At 48.9% G+C, this 16975-nt stretch overlaps 1 protein-coding gene across 2 annotated transcripts; it reads right to left on the bottom strand.

Moving 5' to 3' along the window:
* Positions 1 to 151: 151 nt before the first annotated feature.
* Positions 152 to 15209, bottom strand: KIF22 (kinesin family member 22). 2 transcript variants are annotated; one of them, XM_057750186.1, is made up of 14 exons: positions 15109 to 15209; positions 7945 to 8140; positions 6516 to 6643; positions 6271 to 6425; positions 5833 to 6042; positions 5524 to 5754; positions 5228 to 5381; positions 4966 to 5101; positions 2626 to 2794; positions 1942 to 2110; positions 1502 to 1569; positions 531 to 743; positions 378 to 437; positions 152 to 289 (listed from the first exon to the last, which is right to left on the bottom strand). In XM_057750186.1, the coding sequence occupies exons 1-14, from the start codon at positions 15161 to 15163 to the stop codon at positions 242 to 244; spliced, it is 1992 nt and encodes a 663-aa protein (XP_057606169.1). In that variant the 5' UTR covers positions 15164 to 15209; the 3' UTR covers positions 152 to 241. The 2 variants fall into 2 exon arrangements, with proteins under 2 accessions (XP_057606169.1, XP_057606170.1); XM_057750187.1 differs by lacking the exon at positions 7945 to 8140 and having other exon boundaries at positions 15109 to 15162.
* Positions 15210 to 16975: the final 1766 nt, after the last annotated feature.

Raw genomic sequence — 16975 nt, 5'->3', positions numbered from 1 at the left:
CTCCCACTCCAGCGGTTTATTTACAGTCCTGCGCTGCTTCGTGTTTTCCCAAAGATGGCGCCCAAAGAAGTTAGCCCGCGAAGCTTGTGGCCCATCCCAAGGGCAATTATACCCCAGCCCCGCCCCCGCAGTCCCAAGAATCAGCCTGAAGCAACGGAGTGAAAACTGTATTTACAGGACAAGCAATTACACAAGGATTTAAAAAGAAAAAAAAAGGCAGAGTGAGGAGGGGAGCCGGCAGTCAGGAGGGGCCGCAGCGCTGGCCCGCAGCGAGACCCAGGATGTTTGCCTGCAACAGAGGAGGGAAGGGGAGAGCAGCGTTAGGGCCGGGCAGGGCCCAGGCCAGGGGGAGGAGGGGGCCCGAGCCGTGAGCTCACCTTCAGGAACGACTCCATCTGTTTCCCAGATATGCCCTCCACGCGCTCCAGGTCCTCCACCTAGCCGGACAGCAGCCATGGGGAAGGGGTGTAGGCAGTGCCAGGCACCTCCCACCCAACTCCATTACAGGGCTGTCCTCCCTGGGCCATTACCTGGCTGAAGGGGCCGTGGAGCTCTCGCCAGCCCACAATGAGCTGAGCCTTCTTTTGGCCAATGCGCTGCAGGCTGCGCAGATCCCGGGCTGAACCTTCATTCAGCAGATCTAATATTTTTTGGCGCCCATGGGCCAGTAGCTCTGGGCTGATCTGTAGCTCCCAGCAGTCCTCAGCCTTCTCCTCCGGCTCTGAGGCATCCAGGGACTCCAGCTATGAGGCAGGAGGAGGTGAGTGACAGAAACAGCAGAGTTTGCTGTTCAGCTCGCAGCAGTAAACCACCCTGGACTTCTCTGCCAAGGATAGGAGCCCAACAGCAGCTACCTCCCCAGCCTATCTTTCCCTCCTGTCCAATATCTGTCCCAAAACGCTTCCCTCTGGTCACTCTGGAGTGATTCTCATTTTATCGATTTGTGAACGAGTACAATAGAGTTGCTGTGAAGATCAAATGAGTTAATGAATGTAAAACACATAGTAAGCTCTTAAATCTGGTTCCTCATTTCTAAAAAGGAAAGAATAAGCTCTTTCCCCTCTAAGAAAGCACATAGGAGAAGGTACTCAACAAATGACACACTCCCAATGTCATCTCAGTTTTTAGGTACGCCTTTCGGTGTTATTTCATTTCTTGACTGTTTGCCTAAGTGGGCTCCAGTTTGGAGAGGGCAGGACCCAGGCTACACACTGTACCTAGTAAGTAGCTACTGATAGAGTGTGAGCCATTAGGAAGAAAGGAAAGTAACAGGCGATGGACACCCGCCCCGCAAGTACATTCATATTACTGCATTTCATCCTAAATGCCCTGTGAGGCATCACTGCATTCAGAGGGTAAGCAACTTGGAAGAGCTGTAAATAGCTGATAAGTGTTCTGACAGGCCATGTAACTCTGTGGCCAGTCCTCTTCCCACTAGAGCTCTCTACACCTTACTTCTCCTGGGCTCTGGGTATAGCCTAAGCCTTCAGCTAACTCTCACCTTCCTCTTCCGGCCTTTCTTCTTCAAGATATGGATCTCGGCATTTGGGGATGCTGCCTGCTCCTGAACTGAAAGCAAGAATTGTGAACTGGAATCACAGCAGAGGCCACTTTTCAACCTCCCTGGTAGCCACCTGGTTCTTCCATTACTGATTCCCCAAGCTCCCCTCCACCCTGAGTTAACCTTCTTTTGTTGCGTTTCCACACGACCTTTCTTATACCTGTATTTGAAAGTAATCTCAGTTGGTCTTGCATGATAATCAATCATGCACTGGTCAGTCTAGCCCAGTGCACCCAGAGTGCACCCAGCTCTTATTTCAGATCCTCCTCCTGCTTCCCGGTGGGAGGATGTGAGTGACATGAGGACAGCTGCTCCAGACTCCTCCTTCCTTCTAAGATCTCAGTTCTCTGGGCCCTCCTGGCCCCCAGAGCCAAACTTACTCAGTTGTAGGGGCATCACCACGGCCTTTTTGAGGGGCTTAGCCGCTGTGACTGTGCGGCGGGCAAGGGGCCGGAGTTCTGTGGGAGAGTAGTTCTCTTTCTCCTTTGGGTCTGCAGCCTCCTGGGCCAGCACCTTGGCTTCCAGTTCTTTTTGCTTCATCTTAAGCCTCTGTTAGAAAGGATCAAGAAGAGATATGACCCAGAATCAACTTTAGGGCAGTGGATTAGGACAATGAGTGTGCAGGGCTCTGAAGCCTTAGAAGAGCACGGCAAAGACCAATGGGAGAAACTACCAGGAGACAACTGGAGCCCAATGTAATTAAGGGCTTTCTAATGATCAGGGATGCCCAGAGGTGGAACAAGCTTCTTTGTGAAATACTGAAGGGAAGGACTGTTCAGAGTCCTAAATAAATTTGAACTGGGTTTTAGAAAATGACAATATCTTGCATTTGTATTTTTACCTGGAATTTTTTTTTCTCTCACCTCCTCACATCTGATTTCAATTATTTTTCAAAGTTTAGCCATGTTAAATGACATTCAAGCAGAAGCTGGAGAACTGAGGGATTCCAGTGTTGGGTGAAAACTGGATGCTGGTCCAGCCTTTCAGGGTCCTTCCCTATATGAAGATCCTCGGGCTGCTTCTCAAGGCCAGTAGGAATCCCAGCCCCAGCCCCCAACACTTACCTCAATTTCCAAATCCTTCTCCTCCACTGTCTTCATGAGTACCATCCGCTCTCTCCTTGGGGTGCTCAGTAGAGGGGTCCCCTGGCTCCCCTGGGAGCCCAGCAGACGGTCCAGGTTTAGGAGGCGCTCCAGCATAGCTGGCTCCATGCTACTCAGCTTCTGTAGGGGGCTGAGCAAAGAGGTTACTACCCATTTACCTCTTCTCTCATCACCCTCTCCAGCAGCAGGATTCCCCTCATCCTGCCTTAACTTGGTGTTTCTATGGTTCTGGAACCCTGGTGTTAACTTGCTAGGCAACCCTGAACAAGTCATCCAGACTCTCTGGGTGCAGTGTCTTCTTCAGGTGAATGAGGATCGATCACTACCTGCCCAAGTGACTTCTCAGGGATGCCAGGAGATCAGATGAGAATAAGCATTTAATGAACATGTGAGTGGCAGGTACTCATGGGATCTAAGACATCACTCTGCTCTGAAGGCACTCACTGTCAAAGTAAGAGACTGTGATAAGGCGACAATAAAGGCCATGTGCCTGTCCATTGGGAAGAGCCATTGGTAAAAGATTCATAGAGAAGGTCATCTTCAGCAGGGCTCTGAAAACCACTGAAGACCTCAAATGCCAAGCCTCTCTCCTGTGAGCAGTAAGTAGGAAAGTCCTGTTCAGAGTCCTGACTTAATCTGAACATGATAATGCCTAACATCGGTTCCTTCTGTCTGGAATTTTTCGCCTCATATCTGATTTCAAGTATCATTCAAAGTCAGTTTGATGCCACCTTCCCCATGATGCCAGCTTGATTGTATATCTTCTTTCCTACACTGTGAACTAGCTCCTTGAGGACAGGGACTGTCCTGTTCTTTGTGTATAAGTGCCTAGAAGAGCAGGATCAGAAAATACAGGTGAACATAGAAGTCATTTCTTCCTTCCCAGCTCTCAGAGAACAAGAGGATCCCCCTTCTTTACTGTCCTCTGTTCTATCGACCTTGCATCATATACTGATGTTCTCGTCTTGCTTCCTCTACTGAAACGTGAGCCCCCTGAGGGAAGGGTCTGTCTAGGTCTGATGTGCCCCATCTCTGAGGCTACCCAAGGTGCCTATCTGGCAGAGACCTTGCCTGTTCACACATAATACAGATGTTTCTCTGAGTTTGTACACATAGGAGAGGGGGCCGCTGACAGATGGCTTAAGAAGGGCAAGATTGGACTTCACTGGTGGTGCAGTGGTTAAGAATTCGCCTGTCAATGCAGGGGACATGGGTTCAATCCCTGTCCCACATGCTGCGGAGCAACTAAACCCATGTGTCACAACTACTTAAGCCCGCACATCTAGAGCCTGTACTCCGCAACAAGAGAAGCCACCACAGTGAGAAGCCCATGCACTGCGATGAAGACCCAACGTAGCCAAAAAAGAAAAAAATAGGAACTGAGATCCCACAAGCCACGTGGCACAAACAACATAATTTAAAAAAAAAAAGGGGGGGGGGCAAGATTGAGAGATGGGGTTCCTAGTGAACACAAACACTCAAGCACCTTTTTATGTACGCCGTCCTTCTTTAACTACAATAGTCCCCTGGGGCAGAGTGTGCAATAATCCTTGGCCGCCTCAGGTCACGTCTGTTCAGTAGTCTTAGGACTTACAGAGTTTAGAGAAACTTTATTTGGGCTAGGGGTAGATGAAGCACAAAGTTCAAATGGCAGCTGCTTCCTTGGAGGGCTAGGTGGCCAGACACAGAAAGCAAGACCACTAAACAGGGTGAGCTGAATATGAGTGCGTACTGGGCCGAGGTGGGGCTATCAGAACCAGGGAGGGCCACACACCTCCCTGGTTTAGAGAGGCTTCGTTTGGAATGAAGGTAGAAGCAGGGCAAAGTTAGAACAGCACCTAACTCCATGGAAAATCACAAAAAAGATGGACTCTAACACAGACTGAGTCTCAATGAGACATCTCTCTTCATCTCTCCCTTATCTCCTATGCTTTACTCCTACCCTTGGGACCTGAAAGACCTGGTCTTCATAACTCCTTGAACCAGAAGCAAAAGTATTCATCCTTCAAACATTGGTGCCAAAATGTGAGATTTTGCTGACTGCCTGAAGGGGTTGTAAAATGGAAAGGGGGAGCTAGGAGCTCAAGGAGGAGCCTCCTATGGCCCCTGGCAGCAGCATCAAGGCTGGAGATTGATCTTAGCACTTCAGTAAATTCAGTAGAGTAGGATTTTGGTTGAATCCAGTGGAAAAAACAAGTTCACAGCTCAAGGATTTGACATGCTAAACCCACTGCTACTCTGTACCCAACCCAGACACAGCAGGAAAGGGAACATGCCCAAGACCCCTCCCTCTCTGCTCACCTGAGTTTCTGGGAGGCAGAAACTGGAGCTGCTGGCGGTTCAGGACTCCCAGTCTCCTCTTCCTCAGGGCCTCGGGCTCTCTTTGCCTCTGATGGGCCTAGCAGTTCTTTCTGAGACAGTTTAATAGGTGCCAAGACTAGGGGAAGATGGCAGGGTGGGGGAACAAGGGGGTGTCAACTTCTATGCTGATGCTTGGTGGATTCAGCAAACTCCCCAGTTGTCCACACCAGGCCTTTCCACTCCTGTCAACCCCATTCCTCACCATGAAGCTGCAAGCTCTCATTGGTAAAAGGCCGGTTGATCACCTCCTTGGACCTGGCTGCAAAGTTGAGTGCAGAGACTGTGTCTAGGTAGAAGCGTCTCTCAGGGGCAATGTTGGCAATGAGGATGCTGTGAGCTGAGCCACCCAGAGAGTCCTGAGGGATAGGGACGGGGATGGGACGGGGAGGGTGGGTCAGAAGCCCCACCCTCCCCTTCCCTCACTGCTGTTCCCCAACACTCTGGCAGGCCTGAGAACCCCCTTATCTAGTCCCTTTTACCCGAGATGGGAGGCCTGACCTGCAACAGGCGGGTGAGCTTGCTGTCCCGGTAGGGCACCCGAGGGAGGCCCTGGTTCAGCGCATCGACCACCTTGCCCAGTACAAAGAGGGAGGTGTTGATGGCTCCACTCTCCTTCAGCCGCAGGCCCTTGTTGCCCGTGCGCCGGTTGTCCTCTGAGCCAGCCAAGTCAATCAGGTAGAGTTTCCCCTCCCGTTGGCGAAATGGGGCCAGACGTTCCCGCTGATCCACCTGGGGGTCAGAGCAAGGGCCCCAGTTTAGCTCAGGCTCCAGGGGCTCCCCAGGTCCTCACCCGTCAGTGGGCCTCACCTTAACCAGGAGCACAGCGTGACTGCGGGAGGAGCGCTGGTTGAGCCGGGTGGCTCCTACTGTCCGATTTCGACTGGCTGGCAGGAAGTGCCGCTCAAAATCAGCAAAGCTAGTGATGGGCTTCTGCGTGAGCCCTGGAATCAGGATGTTTCCTCGGCAGTCTTCTCGGATCACCAGGTCTCCCGATGAAGGTTCCAAGAGGTCTAATACCTGTTTGAGCAGTGAGGAGTGAGGGCCAATTCTCCAGTTACAGGCTGCTTACTTCCTGGCTATCAGTCTCCTTTTCTCTGCTGGATTCTCAGAGTTGTGCCATCTGCTACCCCAACCTCTGTCTTTCCAGGTCTTATGCCTCCTCACTAGAGCACAGCTTCATGTTCCAGAACTGGGTCTAATTTTGACCCTTTGTCTCTTCCCTCCCCAATCAGAAAGGGGCCTCACCTTTTCCTGGTAAATCTCTAAGTAGGACATAGTGACAGAGAGGGCCCATGGCCGGCCCTCAGCGCCCTCTTCCCTTGTGAGCTGTAGGAGGTCCATGAGAGCACGGGGAATCACCCCAGGCTGCTCCGGGCTGCCCAGCATCGTGTGCGTCTTCCCTGGGGAAAGAGTGGGAAGAGCTGTGAGATTTTCTTCCCCACTCCCGAGTCCTTTCAGACCTGTAGCTGTTCTGTATCTGGTTTCCTCACCTGCCCCTGTAGGCCCATAGGCAAGCACACTGGCATTCTGCCCTTCCAGCAAGTGCCTCAGGATGGGCTGCACTGATCCTGCATAGATGTCCTGCTGAGAGCTCCTCTCCCCGTAGAAAGCATCAAATCTGCAGGCAGGAAGAAAGGAAGGGCTTAGTGGAGGGTTCCATTCCCACCCAGACTTAGAGGATAAAACTGGTCTCAGATTTAAGAGTCTCTATCCTTTTCTTGCACCAAGACCTAAGAAAGTACCCACTGATCATCTGTTCCATACCAGTCTCTGTATTGGTGTAGAAACAGAGATGAATTTGATGTCCCTGCCCTTGGGAGTTCTGCAGCCTGGTGGCATAGATAGATACCCATTACTTTGCTGCAATTCAGGAAATGATGAGAAAGCACTAGAAGGAGTAACATCTTGCCTCGGGAAGGAGGATTTTGCCAGAGAAGAGAAAGATATTCTAAATATCAAAAATAGCATACAAATAAGACATGGTATGAAAGGGCAGAGCCTCCCAATCTTTTTCACATCACAGGATATATAGAAAGTAGTATTTGTACACCATAATGGAGTAAAGAAAGGATGCTGCTTATGACTAGATGAGACTCAACCCACCTGGAGTCCATTCACTGCACTCTGGTGGAGAAGCTGTGGCTGAGGCCACAGCAGGGATTAGTATAAGTGGAGTGTAGTATGTGTTAGGGGGAATGAGGCTGGAAAGAAAACTGAAGCCAAATTGTCAAGGGCCTAGAACAGGGTTGGCAAACTTTTTTCCATAAAAGCCAAATGGTAAATATTCTGGGCTCTGTGGACCATATGGTTCTTTCACAGCTATTCAACTCTGCCACTGTACTCAGGCAGAAAGCAGCCACCGATAATAGGTAAATAAATGAGCGTGGCTGTGTTCCAATAAAGCTTATTTACAAAAAGACTCCTGGCAGATTTGACCTGTAGACTGTAGCTTGCCACCCTCTAGCCTAGAATGACAGGCCAAGGAGCCTGAACTTTAAATCTGCAAAGGAATTTTAAAGCAGCTGCCCTTGTGAGTTCTGTCTCCAAAAGTGGGTGGTCTTCTCTGACACCACTCAGTGGCAGCCTGGGCTGGCTAGCTGATCTGTGTTCCCCCACCCCTTCCCATACCTCCACAAGACCCGAGCTGGGGCTCCCCTTCGCTGCTCCTTCCCCACTCGGTGCCTATTTCCCCTATAAGACTGTGAACAGTAACTTGTGTTTGCTTCAGCCTCCGGTCTTCCCCACACTATCCTATAGGGAACCCATCACGTTTCCTGAATGAACAAACGAAGGTGCGGTGAACAAAGCTGTGCTAAGGAGCAAGGCTCCTGGGAAACGCCTGAGAAACTGTTTGGGCAAGTGATAGTGTGAGCAGGCCTGGGAGAGAGAGGATAGGAGGGAGAGTGGCCTGAACCTTACTGGTATTTGAGAGTCTCCTGGTGGTTCCTCCAGTTGGCAATCTCTAGAGAACAGCTGTCCAGGCCCCGTACACAGGGGATATCATTTTCTCCAGCTGTTCCATCCACAAATGGCCGCAGTCGCACAGCTACCCTTACTCGAGCTGGAGGCGGGCGCCGGCCAGCTCCTACCTTGCTTAGCCGACAGCGACCAGCTCCTGGAAGAAGATAATTTTTAGGTGTGAAGTATGAGGTAGCTTTGCTGAGGGGTAAGGGTAGGAGTCCTGGAGGAGGAGGTGGTTAATTTAGCTGACCCCTGAATGATAAGTAGGGTCACTGCATTCCAGGCAGAAGGAAAGGCATGTGCAAAAAGCATGGAGGTGTGAAAGCGCGGGCCCCCTGGAGAACTGGTGAGGCAGGACTTGGGTGCTCTACTGGGGAGGGCAAGCACAGAAGGGCGGGATGGAAGAAAAAGAGGAACCAAATACATGGTCTCAGGCAGAGCGCAGTGGAGGGGCTGAAGGAGAGAGGTCATCTATAGGCTGGGACTGTAAATCAGATTGTGTACTTAGCAAACAGTAACATTTATGAAGCACTGACTGCATGCTAGGCACACTTTAATCTCCATGGTGTCCCTGAGAGGTAGCTTCTGTTGGTCCCATTTTACCAGTGAAGATGCTCATAGAGGCACAGCAGCTCTTCAGAGCCCCTCAGTGTTTTATGCCTGGAGCCACGTGGCTATTACTTTATCTTGTACCACAACCTACACTGTGTCTTTTTGCTCTTCAAAGGAGGAATAAGCGGAGTCTAAAAGCAGAACAAAACCCCAGCATCTTAGTAGACTAGAGACCCCCCGTAACCTTGACAGCAGAGGGAGGGAAGGAGGCCTGGAGGCTGGGGTCCTGGGGATACCACTGGGAGGACCGGGGGCCACAGCTCATTTTGGGGGAAGCTCTTTCCACTCTGGCCATGCTGTGGGTGTCCCCAGGCTTGGCCTCAGTTCCTACTCCACCCAATAAGTGGGTCCAATGTAGACTGTAATGTGTACACAAATAACCTGGAAGATCTAGTTAAAATAGGGATTTGACTTCAGTCCCTGGGCAGATGCCTAAGCTTCTGCATTTCTAGCAACTCCCAGGTGATGCTGCTACTGCTGGTGGGACACACTTTGAATTATCATGGTGTAGCAGACCAGGACCTCACGGGGTGGTTCTAGGATTAGGAGAGTTAACATTTGCCCCCATCTGAAATCAGTCAATGAACTGCCTGACCTTTCTGTGCCTCCGTTTCTTACCTGGAGTTTAGTATATGTATAAATACGTACATACACACATATGCCGCCCCCCACTTGCTGCCCAAATTGTTAATGATGATTTTCTCTCAATGGGGGATTACGTGGGTTTATTTTCTCTGTGACCCAGTTCTGTGATGCTGTAACGTTTACATTAAAGATAATAATGATACTGTGGACATCTTTGGAAGGGATAAGGTTAAGAGGCAGCCCCTAGTCCTTTCTGTCCCAGCTCAGCTGCAAAGGCACTAACATGCGGTCCTTCTCTATGGTAAGCTTTCTGTTTAGACTGCCTCCCATAATTAAATCTAAGTCATTTGGTTTGGGGGTGGGGGGGGAAAGGAATTACGAATTATTTTTATCATCAGAAAACAAGATAAAACTTTAAAAAAGCCTCTGTTTCTGTGAGGATTGAATGAGCTGAAAAAAATCTTATGAGGAGTGTATTTCTCTATTGTACTTTGGAAGATACCATACTATAGCTCACAGCTAACAGCAGAATTCAAACCTAGACCTCTTCATCTCCAAAAATCTTTTAATGAGGATGTCATACTGCCTCCCTGTCATGTACTAACTTGGAAAGTTCTTGGAAACTCTGACTCTCTCCTTTTTTGCTGGTGGTAGCAGCTGGTTGTTGGGAACCACAGGCCTCATATAAGGCAAGAGGCTGGTATGTGTGGCCAACATAGAAACAGCAGGACAAAAAGGTGGACAGACTACCCCTGGGAAGAACCTTATACATAAGTAAGGTATACCCACAAGCAGACAGCGTGTTCCAAAAACTGGGCCTTGGGACCTCCCTGGTTGTCCAGTGCTTAAGAACCTGCCTTCCAATGCAGGAGACGTGGGTTTGATCCCTGGTTGGGGAACTAAGATCCCATGTGCCACAGGGCAGCTGAGCCTGCACGCCACAACTACTGAGCCCACACACCGCAACTAAGACCTGACGCAGCCAAATAAATGTTAAAAACAAACCAACAAAAAACCTGGGCCTCCATTCTTCCATTTGACAAATGAAGCTAGTAACACCATTTCTCACCTTAAGGTTTACAAAGGCACTTGGGCATCTAGTTTTCATTTGACCCTCTTGACAGTCCTAAAAGTCAGAAGCAAACAAGCAGAAACCTGCAGATGCACCTGTACAGGTAAGAAAACTAAGGTGCAGAGAGGTTCACTGACTTGTCAAAAATGTGTGCAGGAGCCTCTCCTTGCCTGTCTTTCCCAGAGGTTTTTTGGTGAGAAGAGAGCAAGACGGCTGATACAGAAACACTGAAGGAAGCTCGGTAATCAATACAAAGGGCAGGGGAAGTCCGTGGTGATGGAGAAAGAGCAGAGACTCTGGCCAGACAGAGCTGAATTTAAACTCCAGCTCCAACACTTATCAGCTTGTGACCTTGAGCAAGTGACTTGACATCCATGTGCCCCAGTTTCCTTGTCAATAAAATGAGGTGGGGCGGGCCTTGGAAGAGCTTAATGAGGATTAAAAGAAGCAACATGGAAAATGTCAACAGGGTAACTAGTACATGGCAGGTTGGTAATGATTCAAGGTTGGAAAAAATTCAAGGTAAGGTGGCCTGGGTTCAAATCCCAGCTCTGCCACTTACAACTAACTAAATAACCTGGGGAAGCAATTCTCCATTCCTGGAAAATTTCCATACCTGTAAAAATGGGAATAAATAAAAATAACTACTTGTTGGGTTGTTAAGGCGATAAATAAGGTAATTCATGTAAAAGTACTTAGAACAGCATTGGTACCCGATAAAAGCTCAGTAAGCATTTTATTATGTATTCATCCATTTTCCAAATGAGGAAACGTCAGTATAGAGGTTAGCTAGTTTGCCCATAGTCAACAGCTAGCTAGCGACGGAGCTTCAAATGAAGGTCTAACTCCAAAGTTCATTCTGTGACTTCCTGGCCTTCTCAGCCCCTTCATCTCTGTGTCCCCATGGGCCTCAGAATTGCAGACAAGTTCCATCTCCTAGCTGAGTGACCTTGGGAAGGCTTCTTAACCTCTTCAAGCCTTAGTTTCTTTTTATAAAAATAACAGTATCTACCCTCATAAGACTGTGAGGAGTCAGAGAAATAAAGTACATACATGTTTAGCACAGTGCCAGCAGTAAGTACTCAGCAAATGTCAGCTACTGTTATTTTTATTATTACAGTCTTTCTCTTGCTACTCACTTCCCTCAAGGCAGCAACTCACTTCTGTCCTCACCATTCAGCGGGGTCTCGAATGACCTCCTTACCACTACATCCAATAGACAAGCTCAGTCCCCATCCTGTTTGACTTCCCAGCAGTATCCAACACCCTTGATCTGCTTTCCTTTGGGAAACATACTTTCCCCTTAGTTTCCCTGCCACCCACCAGCTCTCTATATCCATTCCTTCTCAGTTTCTTAAATGTCTTTCTTAAGCTCCTTCTATCCTCTCTCTAGATCAGCATTGCTCAGTTTCTGCACTACTGATATCGTGGGCTGCATAATTGTTTGGGGGTGGGGCTCCCCTGTGCATTGTAGGGAGTTTAGCACATACTCCCTTCTGCCCCCACCACTGTAACAACCAAAAATGTCTCCAGACATCACAAATGTCCCCACGGGCAACAAAATTGCCCCTAGGTGAGAACCACTACTGATTGACTAATTTCATGGGCATGGTCAGCTAATTCTCTCGGCTTCAATTACCACCTCAAAGCTGATGACTCCTAACTGACACCTCCACACCAGAGCGCTCTCCTGAACTGGGGAGCCACAGTCCCAGCTGCTGCCCTGACACCTCCTCTTACATGGTTCTCAGGTATTTCAAACTCCACCCATCTTAAACTGAACCCTTCCCGATGTCTCTGCAACCCCATCTTCCTTCTACGCTCACTAACGTAAATAAACAGAACCAACCCCAAAGATGGGAGAGCCTTTCTTAACTCCACCTTCTCTCTCACCTTCCACACCAGTTCTTCATTAACATCTGTCCATTCTACCTTTTTAAATGAGTCTACTTCTCTCCGTCCCCACTGCGCAATCTTTGCCAAGGTTCTCTTCATCTTAACAGCCTCCCAACTGGTCTCCTTGCCTCCAGTCTCACTCCCTTCCAATCATTCTCCCTCCACCTCCTTCCCTGTAGTGTAAGCTCTCACTCATAATGAATTGCCTTCAGTTCCTACAACACACCAAGTTCTCTCACACTTTTGGGCCTTTGCATATGCTATTCTCTCTCCCTGGAATACCTTCCTTACCACCTCCTCCCCTTGCCCCCTGTGGGAAGACATTCGGGAACCTTGAATGTGGGCCGAGCGATGGGATTCAGAATGTCCTGCTTGAGCAGTGGAGGAGCTGAGGGTGCGGGGCGTGGAGACTAATATCACCCTGTTTGGTCCTGAAGGATGGCTGGTTAGCCAAAGACGGGTAAGATTCCTCAGAGGAGGAACAACCTAAGACAGGCACAGCCACAGAGGGGCCAACAGGGGTGGTGCATAGAGCCTTCCTTATATCACCGTGTTTGGCCCTGGAGGATGACTGGTTAGCCAGAGACGGGTAAGATTCCTCAAGGGAGGAACAACCTAAGACAGGCACAGTCACAGAGGGGCCAACACGGGTGGGGCACAGACCCCCAATATCTGAGAGAGGTCTCCTGCCCCCAGGGCTGTTTTGCTCTCCACCCCCAGCTCAAATCCACACCTGCTCAACTCGGACCCAGGAAGTAAACAAAGATAATTGCCTCAGTCATGTGAGGCCTTTGACTGTTTATGAGTGTAACCTGAGAATGTTAGCCCATGAACTCAATAAAAGCAGCCTGGGATGAGTCAGTGGGGCTCTTAATCCTAGAGGTCTTGAGTCCCCCGGTCCCATCTTTCTCTTCAGTCTGTGTCTGTGTCTTCTTCAAGCTTGCGGCACCCGTCACTCACCTCGAGTCGCTGAGCTGGTCTCGGCAGCCCCCCAGGAAACTGAGGTAAACCCTTACTCCTAACTTCCCCTAAAACACACACACACACACAAAACCTTCCCTTGTAAAATTACTGCCCCATTAGGTAAGCCCATGGCTTTCTTTAGCTTCTGCATCTAAGCACTCATCATACTCCACTGTAACTGCGTATTTGTCTATCTTCTCCATCTAACTATAAACTCAATGAAAACAAGCCTTACTCTGCTAGCCTTTATATTCCGGATGCCTGGCACAGACTAGGCTCTCAGGGAGTATTTGCTGAACAAATTAAAATTTGATGAATGAACTAACATAAAACATTGGCTTGTTCGTTTCTTGTTTTCTTCATAGAAGTGGCCACTGCCATTCTTGCCTCAAAGCTCACAGTCCAGGGGAGAATGGAAGGAGAGGCATATGCACACAACTGCCAATGATAGAAGAGTCTATCCCCTTCATCACAAAAGCAACTGTGAGGTTGGGCAAAGCTAGCACTTTTTTTTTTTTAATTTATTTATTATTTCCTGAGGGGTACACCAAGTTCAATCATCTGTTTTTATACACATATCCCTGTATTCCCTCCCTCCCTCGACTCCCTCCCCACAAAGCTAGCACTTCTAATTATTTCTTCTAATTTTCCCGTCTCCCACAATTCCCAAGCTTCATTCACTCAACTCTTACTGATGAAGAAACTGAGTCAAAGAGAGCATGTTTGGCCTCTCTCTACATCATAAATAAGAAATTGATCATTTGGTGGTCTTTTCATCCCACCAAAGCCTGGCAAACTCCTATCCAACCTTTGAAACCCACTTCAAATATCACTTCCTTAGTGAAGTCTTTGCAGAATACCCAAGAGTTTACTTCAGATTCTGCACTCCCTATAGCAGTTTATACATATCTCTCATTGCTTTTCATATTATAGATTTTTTTTGATATTATAGACATATGACTATCTGTTGAAACAGACTATAAGGGACAATGTTCATTCAAGCATTTTTATGATATCTACTATGTACCAGACACAGTGGAGCTTGGAAAGGTGAGGGGATGTCATGCTCAGACAGCAGGAATATCATGTGCTTGGGCATAATGTTTAAGAGCAGAGGCTCTAGAATCAGACTTCCTGAGTGCAAATGCAGACCCCCATATTTACTAGTTGTGTTAACTTTGAGCAAGCTTTTTAACCCATCTATGTCTCAGTTTCTTCATCTTGTAAAACAGGAACAATAATAGTAAACCACCTCATAGCACTCTGTGGAGATTAAATGATTCATCACCATAAAGTACTTACAACTGTGCCTGGCACCTAACAAGGGCTCAGCATGTGTTTGACATCCTACTAAATAGCTTTGTTTCTTCACAGGTCCTGACAAACAGTAAGGTCTCAAATAAATTACCATGGTGGCCCTTATAATCACCGACCAGAATTCAGTCTACAGGAAGAGGGCAGAGCAAGATTCTGGGCGAAAGGAAACAGTCCCTTATTTCCCTTTTCTGTGATCTTAGCGCATCTTATGCTGTCAACTCACACCCAGCTGCAGCCCGTCTGAACCTCTTACCTCTCTCAGGGATCTCCCTGCAACCAAACTACACGTCATACACGAACCCTCCCCCCAAACGCGCATGCAGCTCCCTTTAGTCCCTATGGTTAGAGTATTAGCTACTTTTCGCTCGCTTACTCATGGTATCTGAGATGGGTCATTTTCCCCATTTTACAAAGAAAACTGAGGTTCACAAGGGAAAAGTGCGCTGGGCTCAAAAGTGCGCCGGAACCAGGTCTCAACCCAGATCTACTGATTCGCGTCGAGAGCAGGAAACAGTAAGAAGGACACAGCCTATGACTCCCACACTCCCAGCTTTCCCCTCCCCGCCCCCGCGCCATTCCGGAGTCTCCCGCACAACTCGCGGAGCCGCGACCGGACTCCGCCCCACCGCCCCACAAGGCTCCAGACCACGGCACCCGCCCTGCCCGGACTCGCGTACCCGAGGTCGCCGCCGCCATCTCGCATCGCCGCCGCGCCAGGACCCCCGCGTCCATCCCACTCCCTCCTTAGGCCCGCCTCTCCGTTCGAATTTCCCGCTGCCCCGCCCTCTCTCCTGGGCTCCACCAATCACGGCTACGTGTCTCCGGAAACGCCTGCTTGTGCCTCGCCACTATGCCGCCCTCTAGAGCTCGCCTCCCGGTCCTGCAAGAAAAAGTTTCCCCAGGCAGAGAACGCACGCGCGCACGTCGGTTACCTGGCAGTTGACGTCGGGGAAGCTCGCCAGAGCAAGCTCAGGCGCTCGGGGTGTTCGCGACAGCGGCCGTCGGGGGAGCTCGTGCGCGCCGCCCCTCACTGGGCTGTTTTCAGCTTCTAGGTTTCGAGGCGTAGGTTTGCGTGAAGTGTAGAGTTTTCGCCTCATTCCCTCCCCCCCACACACCGCAAATAACTACGAATTTTGGTACTAAACATATGGTGATCAAAGGCACTTCATCGATTTATCCAAAAATTTCTCTGAACTGAATACAATTTTCGCTATTTTAGTGGCAGAAGAAGGCACATTATAGGAATGAGGAAGAGATGTTCACAGAAATGGGATTATTCTTTTTTTAAAAAATATTTATTTTTTTTATTGTCTGCATTGGGTCTTCGTTGCTGCGCACAAGCTTTCTCTAGCTGCTGCGAGTGGGGGCTACTCTTCGCTGTAGTGCGCAGGCTCCTCACTGTAGTGGCTTCTCTTGTTGTGGAGCACGGACCTTAGGCATGTGGGCTTCAGTAGTTGCGGCACATGGGCTCAATAGTTGTGGCTCACGGGCTCTAGAGCACAGGCCCAATAGTTGTGGCGCACGGGCTTAGTTGCTCTGTGGCATGTGGGATCTTCCTGGCCCAGGGCTCGAACCCGTGTCCCCTGCATTGGCAGGTGGATCCTTAACCACTGCACCACCAGGGAAGTCCCAGACCTCTTGAAATATTCAATTCTTGCTGTGTATTTCCTCACTTCCCATTCAGTCCTTAACCAGTTGCAGCCTGGCTCCAACTTTCAAGTTCCAGGGGAAACTTTCTTCATCAAGATTATTAATGACCTTCTGATTGCCACAGGTAAGAAAACTGAAGTCTGTCCTGTTCTTGACTTCTCACAGGCATTAACCACTCCTTGAAATTTCTGTCCTGCCTTTGAGTACATCACTCCTCCTTCCCTTCACCTCCCAGACCACTCCATTCTCTATTTCTTTAACTGATTCTTCTTCTTTGGACCAACTGTCAAACTCCGGTGTTCCCCAATCCTCTCTGCCTTCAGCCTTTTATCATTTTATATGCCTACAGTTTCCCTGGGTGACTTATCCACATCCCTCACTTGAACTTCATTATCTATGTGCTGATGACTCCTGAGTCAAAGCCATATATCAAACTCATATCAAAACTTTATTCCCAAATATCCCCCTGCCCAGTGTTGGATCCAGTTATGTCCGCATTCCAGAATGTGCCACAGATACATCAAAACTCAATGGGTCCAAAAAAAAAAAAAAAAAAACTCAATGGGTCCAATGAACCTATCTACAAAACAGAAACAGACTCACAAACATAGAGAACAGACTTATGGTTGCCAAAGGGAGCAGTGGGGAGGGAAGGACTGGAAGTGTGGGATTAGCAGATGTAAACTACTATATATAGGATGGATAAACAACAAGGTCCTACTGTATAGCACAGGGAACTATATTCAATATCTTGTGATAAACCACAATGGAAAAGGATATATAAAAAAAGAATGTCTAGGGCTTCCCTGGTGGCGCAGTGGTTGGGAGTCCACCTGCCAATGTGGCGGACATAGTTCGATCCCTGGGCGGGGAAGATCCCACATGCCGTGGAGC

Source organism: Hippopotamus amphibius, chromosome 9 (genome assembly GCF_030028045.1).
Source record: "Hippopotamus amphibius kiboko isolate mHipAmp2 chromosome 9, mHipAmp2.hap2, whole genome shotgun sequence".
NCBI classification, from domain to species: domain Eukaryota; kingdom Metazoa; phylum Chordata; class Mammalia; order Artiodactyla; family Hippopotamidae; genus Hippopotamus; species Hippopotamus amphibius.
The sequence above is the reverse complement of the archived record's forward strand: the minus strand, read 5'-3'. Positions and strand labels throughout refer to the sequence as shown.

Coding starts and splice junctions, on each gene's coding strand:
- KIF22 (XM_057750186.1), bottom strand. CDS start 15,163: ATGGACGCGGGGGTCCTGGCGCGGCGGCGATGCGAGATGGCGGCGGCG. Junction 8,141..15,108: donor GATGGCGGCGGCGACCTCGG/GTACGCGAGTCC, acceptor ATCTTCTTCCAG/GAGCTGGTCGCTGTCGGCTA. Junction 6,043..6,270: donor TAGAGATTTACCAGGAAAAG/GTGAGGCCCCTT, acceptor CTGCTCAAACAG/GTATTAGACCTCTTGGAACC.